Source organism: Euprymna scolopes, chromosome 5 (assembly GCF_053919585.1).
Source record: "Euprymna scolopes isolate OS-2025 chromosome 5, ASM5391958v1, whole genome shotgun sequence".
In the NCBI taxonomy this organism is placed as follows: Eukaryota; Metazoa; Mollusca; class Cephalopoda; order Sepiida; family Sepiolidae; genus Euprymna; species Euprymna scolopes.
Window position 1 is genome coordinate 133,168,798 of NC_136486.1, and position 26,130 is coordinate 133,194,927.

The window sequence follows — 26,130 nt, forward strand, 5'->3', positions numbered from 1 at the left end:
ATTTTAAATGTGGTATTCATTCAAAACATGGCAAAAATATCATCTCTACAATTATATAAATGCAACTTTGTGTGTGTGTGCGTGCGCGTGAGTTCCTTATAGACTCTGAAATGGCTGAACAGATTTTTTTTTTAAACTTACAGAACTTTAGTGTATAAGTCTGGGAGTGATCTTAGTTAAGTTTTGTCTCAGAATACCCCAGATAATTACCAATAATCGAAACTGTTATTTCAATTTATCTATTGTCGGTAAAGCCATTTTTTCCATGTTGTCACTTAGCAACAACGATAGAACAACAGGCCGTGAAAATTCTACTGTGAATAAGTTGATAGTGTGATTTTTTTCTTTGCATGACGTGGTCTGTAAGTTCAAACCTTGCATGTAAAATTCTTAATTTTTTTCCCATTTACTGCAAAGAATTTTATCAGACTTGAAAATTTACGTTTTTTTTTTTTTTTTTTTTTGCATGCATGCATGACGTGGTCTGTAGATTCAAACCCTGCATGTAAATTTCTTAATTTTTTTTTTTTTTTTTGTTAACTGGAAAGAAGTTTATTTATAAGCTTGGAAAATTTACATGGGTGTGTATATTTTTAAAATATTTTATTTTTGTAATATAAAACTGGAATATTACAGTACTTTAATTAAACTTAGTAACTGATTATAGAAAAAACAAAATCGTAAACTAAGCAAAGATGATTTCTTCATCAAAATAAAAAATATATATTTGAATTTCACTCAAGTCACTTAAAATAATAAAACTTCAAATAAAACATTTTTTTTTTTTTAACTAAGTTTGTTTCAAACTATGTGTTTGACATAAAATGATTTTTTTCTTTAATCAAAAATTCACTGACGGTAATACCTCAAGCAATTATAGTACAAAAACAACTTAACATATTTTTATATTAAAAAAAGATATGTTCTTTAATTTTTTTTCATTAACTGGAAAGAAGTTTATAAGACTTGAAAATTTATGTGTGCAGGAAGATTAGCTGCTAATGGGACAAATCAGAGAAATTGGATTGTTGCTAGCACGTTACATCCACTGTGTTGGGGCTACATTATCAGTAAGGTGTCAATATAACCGAAATTTACTAAAATAATTTTAGGATTACAAAAAAATAAATAAATAAATAAAAAATAAAAGAGGCCTTCAAACACTTTTTTGAAAATAGATGTTAATATCAACTGTCCCCCAACTCCCAGAAATAAAAATCTTTTAACAATTAAAATAATTTGAAGTTGTAGTTAAATTTGCTATTTTAAAATTACCTATAGTCATTTTTTTTTATTATATGAAAATTTTGTTTTTAAATTAGAAACCCTTACTCAAAAATCTGTTTAAAACTTCATATTAGGGAATATTGCAATTTTATTTAATTTAAATCTTTTAAAAATTAATTATTTTTTAGAATTCCGATTTTTTTTTGGTCGTAATTTAACTGATTATATCATAAATTATTGAAAAATAAAAACTGATTTTTTTTTAAACATAATAATATTGATTTTATTTCCATTTTTTTTATTTACAACTTCAAGGTAAGTGAATAAGTAATGGGTTTATATATACAAAATAATTTTTTTTAATTATTGGAACTTTTCAGCTTAAAATGCTACAATTTTTATGGACCTAAATTTATTTTGTTTCATCACATGAAATGGGGAGGGGGGTAGAAAACCTATATATATATATATATATATATATATATATATTTCCCTCACATCGAAAAAAAAAAAAGGGGGGGGGTTGATGGGCGATACTCCAAGGTGAGCAGGCAAACGTCAGGGTTGCAAAAAAGAAATACTTTTTTAGTAGACACGGCCAAAACAAAAGGAGGAAGTAAGTATTTTGTGATGGACTTGCTATTTAAAAATCTACTAAAAAATCAAGTAATTATCCAATCAATACGAAATTTTTACTGATTAAATAAAAAATGTAATTTATAATGGTGTACGTTTTTTTTTATAATGGACATTTATTTTTTTTTGCCTACACCCCCCCTCCTTTATTTGTGGGTACAAATATGCTTAAAATAATAATTAGCTGAAACTGAGCAAAATATATTGCATTGTGGGAAGGGTGAGGATTGTAGATAAACACAAATAAAAAAACAACTGTGCACGTATCAGATTTTAAGGTTGAAAATTCAACTTTTGTGTTTTGAAGTGTGAAATTCATTGAATATGTTAATAATAATTATTATCTTTCAGATTAGCAAAAAAAAAAATTATATATTTTCATTAATTTTGCAAAATTTAAATCTTTGAAAAATAAATTAATAATTTTCTTTTAGTGAGCCCAATATTGCTAATTGAAGAATCGATACCAAAAAAGAAAAAAATTGGTAAATAACTGCACATTTTTCTAAAAATACGATACTTTCTTTTGGCAATTTCTTGTTTATTCACCTATGGTGGCCTAACTGTGATAAAAAATGCAGGAGTTGTTTTCAACACATACGATGCCTAGCATTCCCAAAATGGTCACCCATCTGGTACTAGCCAACTTTATTGTTGCTTAACTTCGGGGGTGGGGGGGAGAGGTTATATATATATATATATATATATATTTTGTTTACAGAGAGTTTAAGATAAGTCATTGGTACCGTCGGTTTCAAACCCGATAATTAGGACTATTTTAGATACCTATATCAAGCTCTCTTCAGCCAACACTCATTTCTGGATGAGTGTTGACTCAAGAAAGCTTGATATTGACTGGGTGTGGTACCAATGACTTACCTCATCTAAAACTTTCTGTAAACAAAGTATAAATTATACGCTCTTATTTTCGGATTTTCCTTATAATAGAGCACTCTGCTGGATTTCTTTAAAAAAAAAATTATATACAGGGTGCCTGTAAAGTTACTATACAGTCTTATTGTATTATATTTGTATTAATAGTTAATATTTATTTTTTTTTTACAGGTTTATTTAATCAAACATGCCACGCAAGCTAACTTTGGAAGAGCGCAAATTTATTTTGAAGCGAAGGCCTCCAATTTGAATATTTGTCATAGAAATTGTTTGCCTTGATTGTTAGTCTTTTCGGATGTAACACGTGTATTTTCTGAGATTTTTATAAACATAAAGGTGTTATTTATTTTTATTTTTTTTGTTACAAATAAATATTTTAATACAATATCTTACTGTACTGTTAATATATTACAGGGTGTCTGTATAGTAACTTGTAAGACTGTATAGTAACTTTACGGACACCCTGTATATCGCTTATGAAAAAAGAATTAAACCCTTCACAATCGTCAAATCAAACATTAAAAATACATGGCTAAATATAGTTTATTTAGTTCCCTCCAGGCCTTCACACTTTATTTTAAATTATCATTAAACTTTGCTTTTTTATTAATTTTGCTATGCAAATTTATAGAGTGATATAAAAAATTGGAATTATTTGAAATTCAGGTACTTATAATATTTTTGCATATTCTTACAGCAAATCATTAGCAGTGTCAGAAACCGATCTTAAGAATGCGTGAAAAAAAAATTGAATAATTCGACCTCCTATCTTTACAAGCTTATAACTACTTGAAAAATGTAATTCAAACCCTAATGTTTTTTTTTTCAATTAAAGGAGCAAAAACCAAATTTTAAAAAAATAGCAGGTTTAATAGCAAATTATGCAGTATTTGTTTTTTCTTAAATCGGTTTTCTTTAAAAAAGATTTTCGGAAAATCAACGAAATTTTACTTTCTTTGATTATAAAAAATCAATATAAATTCCAAAAAATCACTTACCTATAAAAATACTATTGAATGTGTAGTTCCATTCTTCATTGTTCAGAATTTATTCATATTTATATTTTAAATTCCATCATTAAATTCCATCTATTTTTTAAATAAAATAATTTTTTAAACGACTATTTGAAAAAAGCGCCATGACGCAAGCATTTTTACGTTCTTATCGAAAAACTGGAAGTACCAATTTGTCCTTGTTTAGAACTACGGATGGACAGAAGGCAGTAAAAACCACATGTTCGCGTTAGCCTTTAAAAAAAAATTTTAAAAAGTCGAAGAATTTTTTTTCTTCTTTTCTTAAAGAAATAAATAAATTTTTGATTTACTATATTTTAATAATTCTTTATCGAGTGATTTTTTTTTAATATCTAAAAACAAGAAAACATTGAATGAAAAAGAAAACATTGTCGTCAGCGTCCAATATTTACTGGACAATATAAGCAGAACATAGGCTTCCAATTAAAAATCAAAAAAAAAAATCAACGTGGTTTAAAAAAATAAAAATAAAAAAGGTTTTACACTTTGGACTTTACAGGTAAATTTCCAAAAAACACTTCTTTTTTTGTTTTAATTTACAATATATTATTTATTGATCTTTTATCTTCAATTTGTGATATAGAAAACTTTGGTGAGTAAATTAATTATTAAAATTTTAATAGACATTTCAAAATGTGTGTGTGTGTAGGGGGGGTGAATTAAAAAAAAAAAAAGAAGCGTTTGTCTAAAATATTATATTCGGTTTATTGGAAAGAGCATAAAATTTCACATTGACCCTGAAAATATCGTAAAAATTGAACCAATAGAAAAATTTGATAGATTTTTAAAGTTTAAAAATTGAAAAAAAATTAACTCGTAAAATTCAATTGATTTCATTACGTAAAAAAAAAAATATTTCTATTATTTTTTAAACCACTTTAATAGTTTATTTTGGAAGTATATTCCATAAAGAAAATAAACAACCCACTTTTAAAAGAGAAATTACGATTTTTTTAAAAATATTTTATTCGCAGTTTCGTGTTAGGGGTGTCAAAAATTCCCCAAAAATTCTGAGACAAAAAAAAAAAAAAAAAAAAAAAAAAAATTGGTTCAAAAACTTTTTAAAAAATATTTTAATGTTTTAGCGATCGAGAGGAAAATGACTGGGTGTGGGAAACTTAAAATTTAAAATTCTATTAAAAATAGAAAAAGTTTTATATTATTCTGCTTTTCATATGATAAAATTCATGTTTTTATCTTTCTGGGGGGGGGGGGGGGAAGTTGCTCAAGAATAATGGATTTTAATTCGTTTAAAAAAAACTTTTTGGCCGTGCCTCGTGCCTCGATTCCTCAACTAGGTAGGTCTGGTAGCAGAAGTCAAATGGTCTAGTCACCACGATAACCAAATCTCGACACGGAAGAGAAAAGGACCTGCTTTAAAGGTTTTAAACAACCTCCCACCCCTTTTGAACATAATACCATTTGCCATGCTTGTTGGTTCCTTTATCCCCGACGGTTGGCCTTTTTATTTTATTTTTACATAGTTAAAAGAAACTGCTTTTAAAATATAAGTTAACTTAAAAAATGAATAAGTATCGAAAATTTCATGAAAATCATTAGTTCCTTTTTACTAGATTTGTTAGACCGGGTATGTTTACGCTTTCGAAATGATCACTAACATGGGGTCGTTTTTTTGTTTGTTTTTTTTTTTTTTTTTTTTTTTTTAGATAAAAAACGTAAGTAAAAATGGGACTGTCGTCGTCCACACACGCAGTTTTTGTTTACCGAATCCCTGCAAACGCTGCGTTCAAAATTATAGCCGGTGCCTACTTGGTAATAGGGCCTCATTCGTGTACGTCCGCTGATTAAATAGTGAAATCCAATTGTTACGGTATCTTTGTTTATTAAATTGTTAAATGAAAATGGTACATCGTGGTTAAAAAGTTCACCCTTCCCATGTTAGGAATGGTTTTCTAATAATAACGTTATTATTTCGGCACGGTCCGTAAACTGCAACCCAAAATTTTATTGATATAGTTTCAAAACCGTTAAGCAAAAATATAATTAACGTAGTTTAATCGTCCATTTTTTCAAGCATAAAAAAAACATTATTTAAACATTAAGATTTTAAATTATTTAAAGATATTCACTATTTGACCCGCGCTATTTTAAAAATAGTATTTTCAAGTTTTCCGATATCTTTTATATTCTTTGGTGACAATGCCGAATAGTTACAAAACACCCTCTCTTCTCCTCCCCATGTTAAGAACGGCTTTCTAAATAATAACGTTATTATTTTAGAGCGCGGGTCAAATAAGTAATAAGTACCATAATCACGATTATATAAAGTAAATGCACTTTTTGTAAATTTTTTTTTATATTATTTAAATATATTTTGATTTAACGAAATAAATTCAAATCAACTCCTTAAAAACACCAGCACCAAAACACCATAAGTGAAACAGAAACACTAATTTTCGGGGGTTAAAAAATAACGATACAGAAAATATCAAACACTAAATTTAAAAAAGTATTTCATAATTAAAGATGAAAAAGTAAAAGTTGCATTTCTGGGCTAAGATTTTTTTTTTTTACCTCTTTTCGAACGATGAATAAAAGACTTACTTTAAGAAGAAATACAATAACAATCAGTCGAAATTCAATGATTCGCATTAATTTTTGAGCTGCTTTCGCGCTTTTGCTTATACAGGGCGGTGTCACCTTCAAACACGTGGGCTCTGTAAATAAAGTCCTGCATAAAACATCTTTTATTATTCGACGCTAAATTAAAACACAATGCTCATCGATCAAGTATCAAAGTGTAATATCTGCTTGGTTTCGGTTCAAAACAAACTGAAAAACGGTGGGCAGTCTATTATTTAGAAAGGGTTGGGAGGGTCTTAGAAATCATTTTATTTATTTTTATTTTTTTAATTTTTTTATTCTCCCCCCCCCCCCACTTCACGATTTTAACCGCTGACTAAAATAGTTGTACAAAAATATTTTTGATCGATTTAGGAAATTTTAAGCACGACGGCCTCTGGAGTAAATGTGGTATTGCAGTGATTGATGATTCTAGTTTAGAGTAGGATAGACACTTTCTAGTGTCTATCCTACTCTAAACTAGGATGACTACCGACACTCATTTTCCCACATTTTGGAATGGTCTTCTGCCTAATTTGTTGTCAATGTAATTTTTTTTTAAATATTTTCTGCAAATAAATATTTCAAAATATTTGCCAATAATATTTTATTTTAATATATTTATGAAAAATAAAATCTTAAGGTTTCAAATTGATTTGGGGATATTTTAAATAGGATAGCCTGTAGAATAAATATGATATTATCACTTTAGACCAAGGAACACTAACGACCCCCATTTTCCCCACAATTTCTGCTTTATACCTAATTTTTTCTGAATGTAAATTTTGATATTCTTTTTGCAAATAAATGATTTAAAGTGTAGTATCTGTTCTCTGATCTTAGCAGGAAAGCTATGTCTTTTGTGTTGGATTCCTGCCCTACTTTCTTATGAGGCCTGGAATGCAAAACGCCTCTCACACTCTCTTTCTCTAGACATTTTGTATTTTTTTTTTTTTCAGTATTCTTTCGGTTTGAGACTTAATAGTCTAAGCTTTTAGATGAGTGAAAGTTTGTTTCAGTAAAATTGCGCAATCTTTCTTGCCCATGATTCTTCTAATTAACTTAAACAGTCTGTTGCACGTGTCTGTCTTCATAACATGCTTTCTTTCAAATCAACCTCCCATTCTCTTCTTTTTATGTGTTTGGTATAGCCTCATTTGCATAGGAACAGTGAGAATTTGCATTATGCGTGATCATCAAGTACAAAAGCAATTGCAAGTCGCCATTATTTTTCTTGCCAAGCAACCGAATCCTACAAAGCACAAACACACGCTATTCAAGTAAGTTACGATTTTCCCTACAGTAACAATAAAACATTTTTCTCTTCTCATCAACATTCCTCCTTTCCACTCTTCTCTATACCATCCCTTTTTTGCAACTCCCTAAAATACTTCATTTTTATGACAGTTGAATTCTTTTTCCACTGACCAGAGAAAGTGGAAACAGAAGAGTACAAGGAGAAGACCAAGGTCACCATCACCACTATCTGAACAAAATGTTCAAGAAGGCAGAGTTCCACTGACCAGGGAGTATATAAATAAGGGTCAGTATTGTAGTACTTACCAACAAAACAAACGCCCACGTGTTTGTGCCTTGTGTAGGCATGCGCGACAACAAAACTTGGGTTTTTATAAGCGGAAGTCTCGAGGTTGTCAGGAATCTCCGGGCGCATGCGCAAGAGGAGGGATTGAGAGAGTGGTATAAAAGGCAGGTCGAGTGAGAAGGTTGTTGTTGTTGTCATTGGACGTTACAGTGACGCGTGCATTAGCAGTTGATTAAGAAGTTGTTTTTTTTTGTGTCAAGTCGTGCACCTTGGTGAAGGTGAAGGTCATATAAGTGGTGCACCTCGGTGAAGGTGAAGGTCATAAGCTATTTCGTCAATTTCGTTTTGTCTCTTTTCCTGGACAACTATGGCTGGGGCAAAGTTTGATTTAAAACTGATACCCGAATTCGACGGATCCACTTCTGTTGTCGACTGGGTCGAAAGGGTTGAGCTGACCTGCAACCTCTGTGAAGTAAAGGGGGTGCATACCGTGATTCCCCTGAGATTGGCTGGAGGAGCCCTTAGTGTGTATCAGCAACTTAGTGCCGTGGAGAAGGCTGATGTTATCTCTATAAAAAATGCTTTATACAAGGCATTTGCAATGGATCCCTGCACGGCCTACGAAACATTTGCCTCTAGGAAGCTCATGCCAGGAGAAACCGTGGACGTCTTCTTTGCGGAGCTGAAGAAACTTGCAGTTCTATTTGGCAATGGAGTGTCAGAGCAGACACTGGCGTATGCGTTTGTGGCCGGCCTTCCCACCATGTTAAGCAACTGTTGAGGCTTCCACAAGCATATCTGTAACACCCATGGAACATTTGTTGGAACGCGCTTGAGCCATTATCAGAGATGAGGAAGACCTGAAGGAACTGGTTGTAATGATGGCGCAGGCAGCCAAGACTAATGCTGAAAAGAGTCCCAGTTTGAGACCCACGACCAATGGGAGATGTTTCTGCTGCGGCCAGCGAGGCCATTTTGCAAGAAGTTGTACTAACAAGGGGTAGGGGTGCCCGCGCTGTTTCCAATGTGGTAGATTTTTTTTTTTTTTTTTTTTTTTACACAGTGGTCACCACTTATCAAGGCCCGGACGCCACTCAGGGATAAGGGTTATTTCAAGTACATTACGTTAGTGTGGAGATTTGATGAAGTGTTTACTTAAGAGGGCGGTTCATTAGGAATTTGTTAACGTTGGACTTGAAGACATCCAAGTTGTAGTCAGGTGGGAAGCAGGCAGACGGAACAGAGTTCCACAGGCGTGCAGTTCTAAGAAAGAAGCTTTGTTCATGGAATCCACGTTTTAATTTAGGCACAGATAAAGAGTGGGGGAAATTTTTCACAGTGGATTCAGCTAGACGGGTGTTTTTCGTGAAAGATTGGCGAGAGGGGACCAGAGATTGGAGTTCAGATGAGCACCTGCTATGGAAATAACGATAAAACAAGGATAGGCTTGCAACGTCTCTTCTGTGGGAGAGAGGTTGCAGGGTAGAGAAAAGGGCATCCCCCACTAAGCCACGAAGTCTATTTTGTACTCTGTCAAGGCAGGATAGGCTGTTTTTAGCAGCTCCTGCCCAGATATGGCAGCAGTATTCCATCCTTGGATGTACTTGGCTTTTATATAGATAGAGAATTACATCAGTAGTGAGATATCTTCTGGAGCGGTAGAAGGATCCCATCATCTTTCCAGCGACCTTGGCAACAGACTTGATGTACGTGTTCCATTTCAAATCAGGAGTAAAGGTCAAGCCCAGAAGCTTGTCAAAACACGGGGCCTCTCCCAGATGAGAGCCATCCATCCCAATTGATGCCAGCTGGGGATCAGAGCGTTGATGATGTAAGGATAGGAGTTTGGTTTTAGATGCATTAAAGGTAACGAGCCACGTCTTCCCCCACTGAACCACGCACTCGAGATCAGAGGAGAGAGAATCAGAGAGAACTTTGTCATTTACAGCCTTTGATGTGTTGCCGTAGATGGTCGTGTCATCAGAATAGATGTCAACAAATGATTTAAGTATGTGTTTAGGGAGATCATTGATGTAGATCAGGAAGAGAGTTGGGCCCAGGATTGACCCTTGAGGGACTCCAGCATTAATACTGCAGGCCTCCGATTTTTGTCCATCTACCACTACTCTTATGAGCCTATCGGAGAGAAATGATTTAATGATAGAGAAAACACTTCCAGTTATACCGTAGCTGGAAATCTTGTGAAGTAGACCCTTATGCCATACCTTGTCGAAGGCCTTTGATATGTCAAGAGCAATTGCCCTAGAAAGGAAGCCTTTGTCAAGAGATTCACTAATCCTGTGAGATATAACCGTCAGCACATCTGCAGTAGATCTTGCAGAGTGGAAACCATATTGTATGTCACTAAGAAGGTTGTTTCTGCTGAGGTGGTTTACTATTTCTCTATTTAATATGGATTCCAGCAGTTTACTCATGACACACAGGAGACTTATTGGTCTGTATTGAGAGGGAGATGACTTATCACCTGAATTCTTAAATACAGGGCAAACTGATGAGGTCTTCCAGGGAGTCGGAAAGCATTTCTCCTTAAGGCAGCGCTTAAACAGTTTCGTAAGTATGGGAGCAAGTTCTGGTTGAAGCTTTTTTAACACTATAATTGGGATGCCGTCAGGGCTTTACTGGAATCAAGGTTCTTGATTAGCTTGGCGACCTCATGTACGGATATTTGTATGTTACCTAGCGTGTTCTGTGTTATAGGAGGAAATATGGGGAGTTGATTGCCTTTGTTGCATAGGGTAGAATTAGCTGCAAAGTTCTGGCCTTGTCTGACGCTGACGAGATGACCTCTGGTCCATTGATAATGGTTGGGATAGAACGCACACTTCTGTTCAGGATCCTATTTGTTATTTGCCAAAACTGGTGGGAACCAAGCCGCTGATCAGCTACCTTGGATTTAACAGACTGGGCATATAGCTATCTTGCATTTTTTATTACTCTTTCACAGTGGTTGCTGGCAGTCTTGAAAGCAGCTTATGTTATGGACATTTATCCCAAAATTATGCGGGAAATGCATCCGGGGGCAGGACGTCAGCGCCGCCCTGTTCCCCGGACAAGATTTAATTGAGGCGCAACCGACAATAAATGTGTACATGGACCAAGTGCCTTGTTCAGCTCTTCTCGACTCCGGGTGCTCACACACCATCATGAGTGCCAAGTTGTGTCGAAACTGGACAAAGCAGAACATCAAAGTAACCACAATAGGTGGCAATACGCAAGCTTGCTGTGGAGCCGGAACTGTCAAAATCCACACAGACTCTGGTGTGGCCGCAGACATTAATGTGCTGGTGATGCGAGAAGATTTGCTGGGATTCGATGTACTGTTGGGATATGATGCTATTAAGGCACTAGGGGAGTTGTTATCAGAAGAGATGGGACTGTGCGTATTTTGGAAACCCCAGTGTGTGCTGCAGTTCACATTGATCGGCCTGATTTTAAGGTGGACTACGACCATCACCAAAAAGCATGGACTGCATCATAGAAGTGGACAGAAGGAAGGGCGCCAACCGAACTCAAGAATAGCATTACAGAGTACTCGATACCCGACAAGGCCCGTAATGAATCCGAGAAGGAGCTTGGGGCATGGATCCAGGATGAATCGCTGATCCCCTACCCCAACAAGCTGGGACCACCCAAGGGTCTGATTCCCTTAATGGCGGTAGTCCAGCATAACAAATCAAAAGTTCGTCCAGTGCTGGACTATCGTGAACTCAATAGATACATTGAGACGTACACTGCCGATGCTGACGTGTGCGCCAGCAAACTGACAGAATGGCGCCAGAAGGGCTCCAATGTGTCTATAGTAGACTTGCGGAAGGCTTATTTGCAGGTGCGAGTGGATGAGACATTGTGGCCGTTCCAGACAGTGTGGTTCCAGGGTCAGAAATACTCTATTACTCGACTTGGCTTTGGACTGAATGTGGCACCGCAAATCATGAAGACCATTGTAAATGCAGTGTTGTCCCAGGAAAAGACCACTGAGGACGCAACATCGGCCTATATTGACGATGTGTACGTCAATGAAGATATACAATCTGCGTCGCACGTCAGAGAAAAGTTAGCTCAATTCGGATTGGAGTGCAAGGATCCCGAACGTCTGAGGGATGGAGCACGGGTATTAGGATTGGACGTCTGCGGGAAAGACAGTACCTTATGATGGAGGCATGGCAGTGAGATTCCAAACATCCCTGATGTTATTACGCGGACTATTTTTTCCTTGTGTGGGAAACTTATTGGTCACTTATCAGCGTGTGGCTGGCTCCGAGCAGCTGTGGGCATCATCAAACGCAGGGCAAGTTTACTAACTACAGGTTGGGATGATGTATCTGATGATGCTCTTCTAAGTCTGATGACGACGGAAACTCTAGAGAGAGTTGACAAGGAGGACCCTGCCCGTGAAGAATGGTGTGTCGATGGGGACACTGTGAATGTGTGGGTTGACGCTAGTTCTTTGGCATTGGGAGTGTTATTGGAGCAACGTGGAAACGTAATTGAAGACGCGTGCTGGCTGCGACCCCTGAACGATGCTCAACACATCAACCTGGCGGAACTGGATGCTGTTGTGAAGGGTTTAAATCTGGCACTGCAATGGTAGTCAAAGAAGTTGCACTTGTACATGGATTCTCTCTGCATCTACCATTGGGTGTCCGACACTCTTTTGGGACGAACGAGAGTCCGCACGAAGGCAGACAGTGAGATGTTAATCCGGCGGAGGCTAAACACCCTGAAGAGTTTGGTATTGGAGTATGACCTGTCGGTGAGTGTAACGTTCATGGCATCACACTGTAATCGTGCAGACCAACTAACCCGTGTGCCTCACAAATGGTATGAAGCTGTGAAGACAGATGTGGAGTTTGCTGCTCGATCTTGTGCAGTTGGCGCGATTAGCTCATGCCAAATAAAAAGAATTCATGTGCAGAGTGGACATCCAGGTATCAAAAGAACTCTGTATTTTGCGAGGCGTGTGGACCCGGCAGTGACAAGGGCAGATGTCAGGCAGATCATCAAGCACTATCGATCCTGCACCTGAGCAATGGTAGAAGGGGCAATTGGAGTGTGAGCATGTGTGACAACGAGTAGCGATGGATATTACTCATTACAGTGGTAAGCCCTTTCTAAACCTTATCGACTGTGGACCTACTCGTTTTGCGGTGTGGCGGCAAATGACCAAGCAAGACTCAGCGAATGTTGTTCGCCAACTGTCATCTATCTTTTCTGAGCGAGGTGCGCCGGAAGAGATATTGATGGACAACGATGCTGCTTTTTGTAGCCACCAAATTTGGCAGTTGTTGAATGAGTGGGTTGTCTGACTACGACTGCGATAAAGGGCATTGACACTGTCCAGCCAATCGACGAGGAGAGTCATGACAAATACAAGGTAGGGGATCCAGTTTGGGTAAGACCCCCTGGGAACCGGTGCACCACCAAGTTCAAGCGAGGACGAATATCTGGAGTGGTCAGCCGGCAGTCGGTCCTTGTTGATGGAACCCCACGCCATGTGCGCGATCTTCGCCCAGCTAGTGAAGTACATCCCACAACTATAGAGAGCGATGAATCATCAGATGATGAGCTGCTGATAAGTGAGGTCACCGAGCAAGAGAGTGGTAGTTGCAGTTCGTCTGATCAGGTAGGATCACAACCAGAACCAGAATCACACCCAGAACCAGAACCAGAACCTGAATCCGAGATTGTAAATACCACCCTTCGCAGAAGCCAGCGAACTAAGAGGCCACCCCTGGAGTGCACTCTATGTGATCATCAGATCAGGGGGGAGTGTAGTACTTACCAACAAAACAAACACCCATGTGTTTGTGCCTTGTGTAGGCATGCGCGACAACAAAACTTGGGTTTTTATAAGCGGAAGTCTCGAGGTTGTCAGGAATCTCCGGGCGCATGCGCAAGAGGAGGGATTGAGAGAGTGGTATAAAAGGCAGGTCGAGTGAGAAGGTTGTTGTTGTCATTGGACGTTACAGTGACGCGTGCATTAGCAGTTGATTAAGAAGTTGTTTTTTTTGTGTCAAGTCGTGTACCTTGGTGAAGGTGAAGGTCATATAAGTGGTGCACCTCGGTGAAGGTGAAGGTCATAAATATCACCCAATGTGGTAATGCTTTCTATGAGACAGAAAAAAACCGACTTCTCAAATCAAATATTGGGAACCAGAGTTTCCCCAGCAAGAGAACAGATGAAGAAGAGGTGGTATCTGGAAGAGTACTATGATTAATGGATTTTTAACTATTGTATTTAAATCTTTTCTAAATCTTGTTCATTGTCAGCAAACAATAAACGTTTGTGGAACAAATGAAATTCATTCTTATTTATGAACCAGATCTGATACTCTTAAGTAGTCACCCATAGAAGTACTGACTAGCTTTACATTGCTTAATTTAAGTGATTAGACGAGAACCGATGTTTTTCAATGTGATCACTCAATGTGGTAATGCACCCCGCTCCTATGTTAGGGAAACTTTCTTGATGCCCTCAAAAAGAATATTTCCAATTCTAATAAGTAGAGTTCCCTCAGCAAGGGAGCAAACACAGAGGGCCAGCATGATCCAATGTAGTGATATCTTCAGAAATTACTCTTATTTACATATAAAAAGACATGTATCATGTGACACAAGGTCAAAAGAGGAGGATGGAAAAAAGGTAGTCTTGGGTATGTTGACTTTTCTTGATAATTGAGATAAAATGAAATTTTGACATTCTTGCTTTTAAAACCCTGTATAAATACAAATATATAAAATAAATATAAATGTAAGGGTATACATGATCTTTGATGTCAAAATATTGTTTGGACAAAAATAATGTTGTCCCAAAAACTGCTTCAGCTTGTGTGCAACAAGTAATTAAATTGAAATTAAATTGAAACCAAAAGCAAATTATCAACCCAGTTGATTCTCATGGGTTGTCAGAGATGCCTTGTCTGTGAAAGCGCTTTACTAGGCTGTTAGAGCAAGAATAGTACATAATCGTTCATGTATATTTAATGCTTCGAAGGAAGCTGAATTTGATGAAAACCTTTGACTAGAAATGTTTGCCCCGTTAGTTGTGATGACTGAAGAGACAACATATGTGACTATCCACTGTTTCAGAATATTTTTTTTTCTACTGTGTTTGCTGAGATTTCCTTGCAGTGGACCAAGCATATCTACTTTTAAAAAGTTTTATTATTCCGCCCTCAATAATTTGCTGAAATTCTCAGTTTGCCTGCTTATACTTTCAGGCAATAAATGTCAAGGATTTGAATAAAATGGAGGTCCTGTATTTTAAGATGCCATTACCTGAAGAACAATATTAAGGGCAATAACTCTTCTCAGCTTCAGAGTTAAGGGAATACAACTACCATAACATCTCCCATCTTCAATTGAGAGTGAACTTATCTAATTACTTAAGAAAATTTTATGTTATTTGTATTTTTTTTGTTAATAGGAGAATATAGTCTAGTTACCTAAGAGTGTGGAAAGTTTTATAGATCTATAAAACCCAGTTTAATGTTGTTATCAACATCATGCATGGAACTATCAAAATGGAGTTTGACTTGTTGAATAAATTGGTCCAGTGATTTGGCAAAGTTTGGACCAATCTGTTGTTAGTATAGGTATTTGAGATTAAACTGCCATGCTAAATCTTATATCATGGTATAAAGATAATTATCTTACCTTTTCCGTTTAGAGTTTACACACATATTTGTTGTTTTTTTTGTTTTTTTTTAATCCCCATGAAGCAAAAACAAATGTCACAGCTAATTCATTCGAGTTTTAGTATAAGCATGTCCTTTTTCTAACACCATGCTATGTTATGTGGTTCATCCATCAGGATGGTTGTGATATTAAATGAATAAAACGAGAACTGGGTAAGCATATGCTTTATTTAAGACGCCATTACACATGAAGAACAATAACAACTAAGGGCAATAACTCTTCTCAACTTGAGAGTTATAATAAGGAGACACAACGATGACAACACTATGATTTTATGTGGTGTTTTATTGTGTCAAATAGTGTGGTGATGTCTGGATATTGGCCCAGGATGTTGACATTTTGTTTGATGTGGTGATTGCAGAACAGATTCCAGTTGGACAAAAAGTTAGTATTCTCAAATCTTGATGTCATGTCGACCTAGAGCTTTTAGATGCACATGTGGACAGACAGTTCATTATATGAAAGGAAATCGGTTCCTATGATGGCCATAAACGTTTGGTTATGTAAATTTGCAGACAAAATTCTGGTGGAGTTTAAAATTTAGAGTATGTTTCTTGGTGTTGTATGTCTAATTTTTTTTTAACTGTTTGCTGCATACAGGTTCAATGCATTGTAACATTTTCAATAAACAAAATAAAAATCTTTATACATATGTATGTCCTTGACAGGCGTGGGGTGCTTATACAGGGTTTCTATAAGATTTTAATTGTTATAAACCATCTTTGGTATATGATTACTAGAGCTATGACAACAGTATATTCTTTTTTGTTTTGACTCTTGAGTGTGTATCCGTTGATATCTTATATACTTTTATATAGAGTGATGTGGTTCTCCGTTGATTAACTGTGTCCAACTATGTCAGATATCTACTTGAGAGTTAAAACAATAAAAAGAATATTCTGTTATCATAGCCCTAATGATTACTATTTCCTGTTAATTTCAGTTATGTGACCAGTAGTTTAAGAGTTTATTGGTTTAATATTTACACACATATAGACATACATCTACTGTTTTATTTATATAGATTACACGGTTTTAGCGTTTTGATATTTGTCCCAGTTTGATTGAAATCAGTTTGTGGATTTTAGTTTGCAATGATGTCGCTACAAGAGATGAGCTGTGTTTATTTCAAGTAGAGACCTATTTTTTATACTTGCTTCTTTTCATTGTTGCTGTTTTGTCTAGTAGTAGAATTTCTTCAAAGTTTTTATTGGAAAGAAAAAATTTAAGAGAGATAGACTAATGTTATCTTGGCTAATTATTTACTTCTTAACTTAACTTTCTAATTTAACGAAATGAGTGGTGTGCATAGACAGAGACACAGAGGAAATATTTGCTGAAATTATCAGTTTTCTATATTATTGATGGTGCCTCATTCACATGGCTTTCATGGAGAGACTGATTCAAAAAACTTTGTTTTCTCAGCTTGAAAACATAACATTCATCATCGTTAGGCTCTGTTTTGTCTACTGTTTGCCCTGCAGCCCTCTACCTCAACTTTAAGTCACCAATCTCTGGGAACGATTCTGTATGCAAATTAAGATTATCATGAAATGCACTAAATGTGACCTTTGTCAAAATCCATACTAGCTAATCAAATTGCTACCAACGTAGAGCACCTAATTTGTAGCAGTACGAAAGTTGAAGGCTAAAATGAATAAACTAAAGTCTATGCTGAAAGCCGTCTAAGCCAAAAACAGGAAACTAAGAAGTCAATTGCAATCCCAAAGCAAGCACTATAAGAAGCAAAGCAGAGAGAGATCCTCTTTCAGGTTTTGATGGATAACACTTATCTTTGCATTAGTTTGGTTTTTCACATAATAAAGCGACCTTTTCTTCTTCTTTCAAAGTCAATGTAATTGCTGGAATGGAAGCTTCCCTGTTGCTTGTAATTTCATAGCATTATTGCCAAATTTAAAATGGTATCAACAAATACCACTCTCAAGGTAGGCTGTAAGAGGACTGATCTCTGTTATGGTGTCTGCCTTGGGACCACAAATGATTTCTTAGTTTTCTGTTTTTGGTTTAGAGGGCTTTCAGCATGAACTTTAGTTTATTCATTTCAGCCTTCAATTCTTGTAGCTTGTTTTTACTGTTAAAAGTAACAAGTGTGCTGATCATCTATGAACCGCTGTTGCCTTGAGATTTCTATCATCTGAATCTATCAGCATGTCAATGGGAGTGGGGTTTACCATTAGTGCAAATATCTGTATTTAGATAAGTAAACCGATACTATTTTCAGATAATAACTTTATTCATCCAAAATGATGGAGGTCTGAAACATACAATGATATTATGGTAACATGAATATATTACAAAACAATTCAATTATCTGTTGGATAAATCTAAGATGCACTAATGGCTGGATTATGATTATGTAATACACTATCCTCTATCCCTCCCCGAGTCATTTGAGAGTATTCTGAATGACTGATTTAATGTCTGTTACTGGTGATCATTACAGATAGGATAATGTTCTTTTAAAAGCACATATTAATAGATAGTGTCTTTATACTGTCTTTGACCTGAAATCATGTGGGAAAATGAAATTAAAATAAGAATCATAAGTGTACTGCTTGTACATAAAATATAGTCATGAACCATCATTGGGTAGACTAACCTCTGGTTCGGGGATTATTCTGCCCCGTTTAATGTTCATAATCACTGAGCTACTTTGGTTCTTGTGAGCGACTGGAGCGTCTTGTAGTCTGGTCGAAGGAAAGTTGTTGTGATCTTACTCTAGGTGTCATGCTCCTTGGTGTAGTTGGTACTGTGGATGAAGGCATTGGAGCCTGCAGTGTGGGAGGTGGCCTGGTAGATGCAGGCATGGGGGGGGGGTTGACTGTCATCCACTGGTGGTGGTCTGTCCAAGACTGATGGCATTGGTGATTTAGGCTGAGTGACATGAGGTGTCTACTCTGCTCAGCTGGTGTAATACAGACAGGAAGTGAACAATGACTTGGTGAAGCTGGTGCATGCCTACTGTTGTCCTGTAGTTTTGAGTCTGTGACGGTCTGAGATGGAACAGCTGGGGCTATTGTAATCCCACTCACTGGTGTAGGTGGGTTGGGATTTCCTCCTTTGAAATGATATCTCAAGTCATGGTCGATGGTATGTTTTTCAGGAGGGGAATACACCAGCATGTACTTTCGTAGAAACTTCCTGTTGCGTAATGTCACTCTGCCTGATCCGTCCATGCGTACAACATACTTGTCATATTGATGAACTTCAATGATAGTTTCAGTTTTGTCCCATTTTCTTGGACAAGGGCCAGTTTGATTTTGGATCCTGACCTGGTCTCCCACTCTGAGAGGTGGCAGCCGCTTTGTATGTTCAGCTAAGCGTTCAGCAGTTTTCATGTGTCGGTTGTGTAAAGCTTCCTCTCTCAGAGTAAGTGTGTCACTCCATGTCTCATGAGGTTTGTAGCAGCCAGGCAAGATTGGGATGAAGTCTCGGATCACCCGCCCAAAGACACACATTGCTGGAGATAATTTTGTGTCTCTGTCCGGAGTGTTTCAATACTGCAACATGGCATACTGAAAGGCATCGGTGTCTAGTTCACCATTTGGTCCAGTGTTGTCTGTAATCATGCATTTCATGGTCTTCACCCAACTTCTGCTCCACAGTTGCTATGTGGAAAAGCTACAGATGAGAGCCTATGATGCACACCCCAGGTCTTCAGGAAATCTCTGGTTGTTGAAGCTGTAAACTCTGGATCGCCATTTGAAGATAACTCATCTGCTATTCCAAATGTGACGAATGTGCGTCATAAGCAGTCAATGAGGCCAGAGGCACCATTGTGTGCCCTTTCAACGATGGGCCAGTTTGAGTATCTATCAACAATCACCAGGTAATTACCGCCTTTGTAGTGGAAGAAGTCTGGAAGGGATACAACGGGTGGCATTGGTGATGCACTTGGTTGAGATGGGGCATTTCGGTTGTAATGATTGCAAGAGTTTCTGAGTTTGGTGATGTCATTGCTTATACCAGGCCAAAACACAGAGGTTTGTGCTCTTGACGTTATGGATGAAATGCCTTGATGCGCAGAGTGCAACGCTGTAAGCACATCTTTTCTCAGTAACGGTGGAACCACTATCCTGTCTTTGTATATAATGACGCCATTAATGGTGGAAAGGTGGTTGCGGAACTGATAGTATTCTCTCAAGGAAGGCGGCAGATCATTTCGGATGTCTGACATTTTACTTTCAATTTGCTGTACTAGCTTGAGCATGTCCTCGTCGCTGGCTGTTACAGTTCTAATCTTGTCCCAGGAGATACACTGATATATACAATGATGTGACTGAAGACAAAGCTGATGAGTAGAATATGGCTTCACCACATTGCGAGGCGGTGTCTGGCTCTCCGGTCGTAACATCTGAGGCTTTGTTGTGCTGCAGTGTTCAGATGGTTTGTGGCACCTCACTCCTGCTGTAGCCATCAACAGAGGCTATGTCATCAATGAGAACCACATTGTCAGGCCTTCCAACTGAGTGGCAAGATATGGTATCGGCAGCACGGTGTTTGGCACATGTAGCATTGTGAACTTGTACCTTAGGGTCTTTTCCTTCAGATTGCGAAGTCTTGAATTGGGGATGTCCTCCAGTGATCTGTCCCCAAAAAGCTTGATCAGGGGCTTGTGGTCTACTGCGATGATCAACTTGTCACATCCCAGAACAAAGTATCTTCCTTTCTCCAAGGTGTCAGCAACTGCAAGGACTTCACCTTCGACGTGTGCGTACCTGGATTTTGTGGGGCTGGTGAACCTGCTGCCAACAAGAGTTATCTGTCACCTGTCTCGGCAACATGAGGGCACAGTTTTGATGCATGTGCAATGTTTTTGGAACAGCCAGAATCCAATGCCATTCTTCAACCTGTCTGTAGCTAGGCAAGTTGGTTTGTTTTTGTCAAATATCTGGACACTATGTACAGTTTCACTGATGATGAGTGCTTTTGACTCCTGAAAAAGACGTTCCAGTGTGTTGTCCCAGTTGAATGGAGTTCCAGGTTTCAACAGTTGTCTGAATGCTTGCATCCTGTCAGTCATGCTGAAGGCGTATGATACCTGGTTTATGAGGCCAAACTATGATCTCATGTCCATAATGTTCTTCGGTGAAGGAAAGTCTAAGATTGCTTCAAGATAGCGACTACATGGTTGCATGCTGTCTGGAGTAATTTCAAAGCCAGCAAACTCTACAGTGTCTTGAGCAAAGATGAATTTCTCCGAGTTCAAGATGATGCCGTTCTTTCCATAAGTTTTCAGCCAGTTACAGGATTGAAGGAAACCGTTCTGGATACTGTTTGACCAAAGAAGAGCATCGTCAATGCACTTTGTTTTGTCAGGAATGTCGGCGACAATTTCATCGAAGTGGCAGGTATAGCCATCCCCAGAGGCTATGTATCCTTGAGGTGCAGTTTTATATCTGTACCTGCCCCACGGTGTGATGAAGGTGGTGAGATGTTTGTCCTCTTCTCTAATGGGTACACTGTGATATCCATTCCAGGCATCAAAGACAGTCTTTTTAGTGTGGCGTGGGATGGAGCGAGCCTGATGAAATGGGGACTGTGTGTGGTGGATCTCCCTTACTGCATGAGCGTTGAGTGCTTGGAAGTCTACGGTTTGACGCGGAGTGCCATTCTTCTTTGCACAGACCACCATGCGATAACACCAAGTGACCGGTTCTCCAACCAATAGTTGTCTTTGGCTTTGGTGTGATCTTTGAGTCTATGCCAAAGTGGTCATAGTCTTTGGGATCAACACAAGCAGTCACTTGAATGAAAGGTTGAGGCTGTGATGACTGGTGCACTCAGGTGTCTGATAGCTAATTGTACAGGTGATGGTCTAGATGAACAACATGTCTGTCATAGTTTTTGTTGTAACTGGTGTGTTTGACTCTGCATATAGCCTCAAAGTGGTTCATTCTTCTGCAGTTGTTGCAGGTCTGACCATATGCTGGACACTCTTTTTTGCGAAGTTGGAGAGTTACTCTGGCACCGTGACCTCTCTTTCCACAATAAGTGCATGCTGTCTCTTGTTTTTCAGTTTTCTTGGTTACGACATGTGCAGCATTTCTGTTGCGACGATATGTCCTGCTAGCTGCTTCGGCCCCTTGGGAATCAAGTAGTTTGGATGCAGAACGTTTATCAGATTCCTTGGCTTCAACGAACTGAAAAGTTTGTTCAAGGGTCATGCTCTGATTTCTGTCCCCAAGGAGGTGCTTGTCCATGGAGACGAGCACCAAATGAGCGCATAGTTTCTTCGCAATCTTGTGTCATATTGTTCAGCATAACCCGAGCCACCATTGTGTTTTCCTCACGCACTGCCAGGGCTCTCATGGCTGTTAGAACATCTTCTTGAGATTTTCCTATCAGGGAGCCGCCAGCTGATCTTGTAAGGTCTCTGCACAAAGTTTCATCACAGCACTCAGTTGAATTACCAGTTGTTTGTCCTTGATTTTGGTGGCTTCAACATAGTCTTTCCATCGTGATAGGAAGTATGACCAGTCCTCACTTGTACCAGCTGATGAGATGGTAGGTCGTTTGACTTGCAGTACTTGCGGGAGTTGTGGTGTGCACTAGCGTATGGGTTGTCAGAAGTGCTGCCCCAATTGCTGCATCAAGATCAGCTGTCTCGAAGTCGCAGTCGGGAATCGGGCATTTTACCACTGGCATCCTGCTGGTGTTGTTGATCTTCTGCTGGTGATAATGTTGGTCTAGTGGTCTCTCAGTTGGTGGAATCCGTCCATTATAGGCATTACTGTACCTCCATCATAGATAAGTAGGCCGATACTATTTTCAAATAATAACTTTATTCATCCAAAATGATGGAGGTCTGAAACATACAATGATATTATGGTAACATGAGTATATTACAAAACAATTCAACTCTCTGTTGGATAAATCTAAGATGCACTAATGGCTGGATTATGATTATGTAATACACTATCCTCTAGTGTTGTATTTCATCAGAGTTTGTCCAACTACGATCATTGTAATATTTTCCTGGACATGCTAATTTGTCTCAAGTTGTGCTTTCTGTCATTGAGACTGATATTATCAATTACGTTTTGTAGCATGATCTCTTTGGTATGACTAATGATGGTTGCATCTTTCAGAGCGTTGTATGAATTAATTTGTAGAACAACATCTAATAAGTCAATCACTTTGTTTGTCTACTTCTTCTGGGAGCAAGGCTTCTACCACATTGATAAGTTTCTTTTTCTGCAGGGTTATTTTTCTAACAGAGCATAATGCTTGCGATTTGGTGAACCAGTTTTTTTATAATAGTAACATTGAAAGCATTTAAGGGTTCGTGCTTTTGGGACACAACCTAATAAAATAAATAATTTGACACAAGCTTCTGATACCGCGAACATAACTTCAATAAATGTAACAAAAAAAAGGTTTATTCAGGCGAATGTTCACAGGAAGATATTATCCCTGGGTAAAAACTGGACTCTGGCCACCTAGTGCTATCGCAGTAGTTATTCCCAGTGGGAATCGTCGATACCGGATGAAATAACACAGACATGGAGAGAGAGCGAGGAAAAGGGTCTGATCTGCTTGGCATCTCTCTCGGTAAGAAATAGTTTATTTTCTTCAAACCGGAAGCTGTCCGATTTCCTTAGGAGAAAGAAAGGATCAATGCGGGGAATGATCTATTGATTTTAACTTCACTAGTTTATTTAAAATTAATAAATATTTATTATTTAATCATTATCACCAGCAATAGAAGATTTAGCTTTAAACAAAATCAAATAAAAAGGACAATTAAAAGAATCGTTTTGGCATTGGAAAATCAGTACAAATTTTTCCGATTCCAATACCCTCGGATATTCCGATTTTTCCAATTCTGATTAATCGTCCCAACACTAATATATATATATATATATATATATATGTCCCAGTGCAGAAATATATAGAAATTTCCAGACTAGTATCTGGGGTATGTTTAAAAACCGCTGAGAGAAATGCACCCTCAGTTCGTTAAGACATGCATCTAAGAGATGTAAAACCTGAGGTCTAGTGTCTGCTTTGTCTGTGGCAAATGTTTGCACCAAATGAGTATAGCAGTAGTTCTAAAAAATGTGGACAATTCACTGGTTAATTATTAACTCAAACCTTTTTATTTTATTTACATTAAGTTCCCGGTTTTATACTGTACTGGCTAGATTCAAATGAATGCTAAAAGCAAAAGTCCCCTAATTGCTACTCTCTTTCTTCATTTTCTGTGTTTGGATGCACTTTCCTTTTCATGCCCCAAAGTAGTCTACTGCCACCTATAAAAGATCTAACTACAAACACAAGTTCGTTTTGTCACTGAAGCAGTCCATACACTTCAAATTAGTAACACTTCCTTTTCTTTTATATTTTAAACTAAACACCTCGATTATAACACTGGGCATAATTTTTTTTATTTTTGGAATGTCGTCTAGACGTCTACAACTGAGTATTTTTGCACTGCTGAATCAGCAAGTGGCACCCGTTTCTCTGCATCAGGCCAGGTTTTTGTGCTAAATTAATTTAGAAAAAAAATCAGATCTTGTGACAAAATCGATTACATTTTTGTGGCATTATTAACTGATTTTTTTCAGCACATATAATCCTAAATATGTTTATACGAGAAAATATGCTTTGCCAACAACATATATTAATTACCTGATAGAAACATCGATTACTGTAAACTGAATGGTGGGCATTGATAAAAGTGAATACACATAAATTCCATGCTGCTTCACCATTGTTGAAACTTCAGGGCTTGAACTTCTGTTTCTTTGAACTTTTGGAATGTTCAGTGGCAGGGAGGTTTCTTTTCAGATTCCAACAGTCGTCAGCCATTATGACTATGTCCCAGCAACCTGATACCTAATCTCAAACTCTTTCAGGTACTGATGGAGTCTCTCCCCCTGCTTGTCACTCATTGAACCCAGGTTCACAGGAAACCGGTTCATATATGAAAATAGGTAGTGCATCTTGACAGCAGTCAGCATGTTGTTGACAAGTTCTACATAGTTTCTGGCTTTGCTGTTGCTAAATAAGTTCTTCACTACCAGAACAAATGCCTTCTATGTTTCCAGTTCCACTTCATTCATTGAGTTTTTGAACTCTGGATCTGTGATGAGCTGCCAGATCTGAATACTGCCAAAGATGGCAGCTTTCAACTTCTCCATGGTCAATCCTGGAAAAGCCTGGCACAATCAATTGAAGCAGTCACCATCCTTGTCCAGAGCCTTGGCAAACTGTTTTATTAAGCCGAGCTTGATCTGCAGTTGCAGGAAGAGTATTCTGTCTCTGTCTGCCAAAGGTTTGTTGATTACATTTCTTTCTATGCAAGGGACCAATTCCTCACACACAGGTCAGTCCTTCTTTGTATAATGCTGAGCACCAATTTTTGGAAGATTTCAAGGTTTTATGGCTTCAAACTGATTTCTTTTCAACATAATCACCCAGAGCTTCTGAACCTGAATAGTTCTTGTCATTAAAATAATAATTTCCAATCAAAACGATTATTCGAGATGGCATTTTACCCCCACCAACTTCTAAAATGCTTTTCACATGTGTACATGTGAACAAAAACGTAAAAATCAACATGTGGCCATAGATAAAAAACTTGATTGATTGAGCAAAACCAATGTGATTTTTGGATTCAGCACATTAGATTTGTCCTAAATCAACTGAAAAAAAAAAGAACAAAATGCAAACAACAAATTTGCTGTTAACCAGTTTTATCAAAGATCATTTCACTACATAGTCCCATGCTTAGATAGATACTTTATGCTCTTTCTATGGTTTTTGTATCACCATCGTGTCACTTTTATTGCTCTCATGTTTGGTGCTTGTATTTCCATAGTTTACATGAACTGCATGTCTTAAATTTAAAATATGCCGCAACATCTCATCAACGCTCACATTGTTAGAAGATGACACTCCAATAATTACCCTTTTCTCTGAGCATTCGGTGGCTTTTATTGAAGTTATTAATAACTGTCAGGCTGTTAACAGTGATCTCCCTTGTTTCATATTTTTAAAGTGATCAGATATACCTTGTTCTAAACAGTGAAAATGATAGAACTTGACAGCACCATCTTTTCTGGTGTCTGATGTAATGTGCACCACCTCCTAACTTCACTTTGTTTTCTTAGCTTTCAATGTAGCACATGTGCTCACTTTCCTCAAAATCGAACTCTTCCATTCTTTCAACACATAACAACCAAGATCGTTTAATCTGCATATGATCATTGAGATTTTGGAGTTAATGTATTCAGCCATTGAAGAACTAAATCACCCGGACATCACCATTTTGATTTTTTTTCTACATTTAAGAGCCTAACTATAAGAATGTGAAGAAATGTAGCCGTTTTTTAGGCATGTAATATCCACACTCAGTATAATTTTCTCCAAAATAGCAATAAATTAGTGTTATTTGCTATTAGTTCTTCTCTGTGTAAATTTCTGTAATGTAAATAAAATGATTGCCTCGTGTGTGTCTTAAAGAAA

General features: G+C 37.4%; 1 protein-coding gene across 2 annotated transcripts in view; it reads right to left on the reverse strand.

Annotated features, from left to right (window-relative positions):
• Positions 1-15,719, reverse strand: part of LOC145276977 (cotranscriptional regulator ARB2A homolog) — an 82,886-nt gene extending 67,167 nt beyond the window's left edge. The window contains exon 1 of one of the 2 annotated variants that reach the window (XM_080128543.1): positions 15,595-15,719. Coding sequence is in view for 1 of the 2 variants with exons in the window: in XM_080128542.1 (XP_079984668.1) it covers positions 6,357-6,404 (48 nt within the window). In the remaining variant the exon portion in view is untranslated. Of the gene's footprint in view, positions 1-6,356; positions 6,515-15,594 lie in introns of those variants that run through there. The other variant, XM_080128542.1, reaches the window with a different exon arrangement.
• Between the last annotated feature and the right edge of the window lie 10,411 nt (positions 15,720-26,130).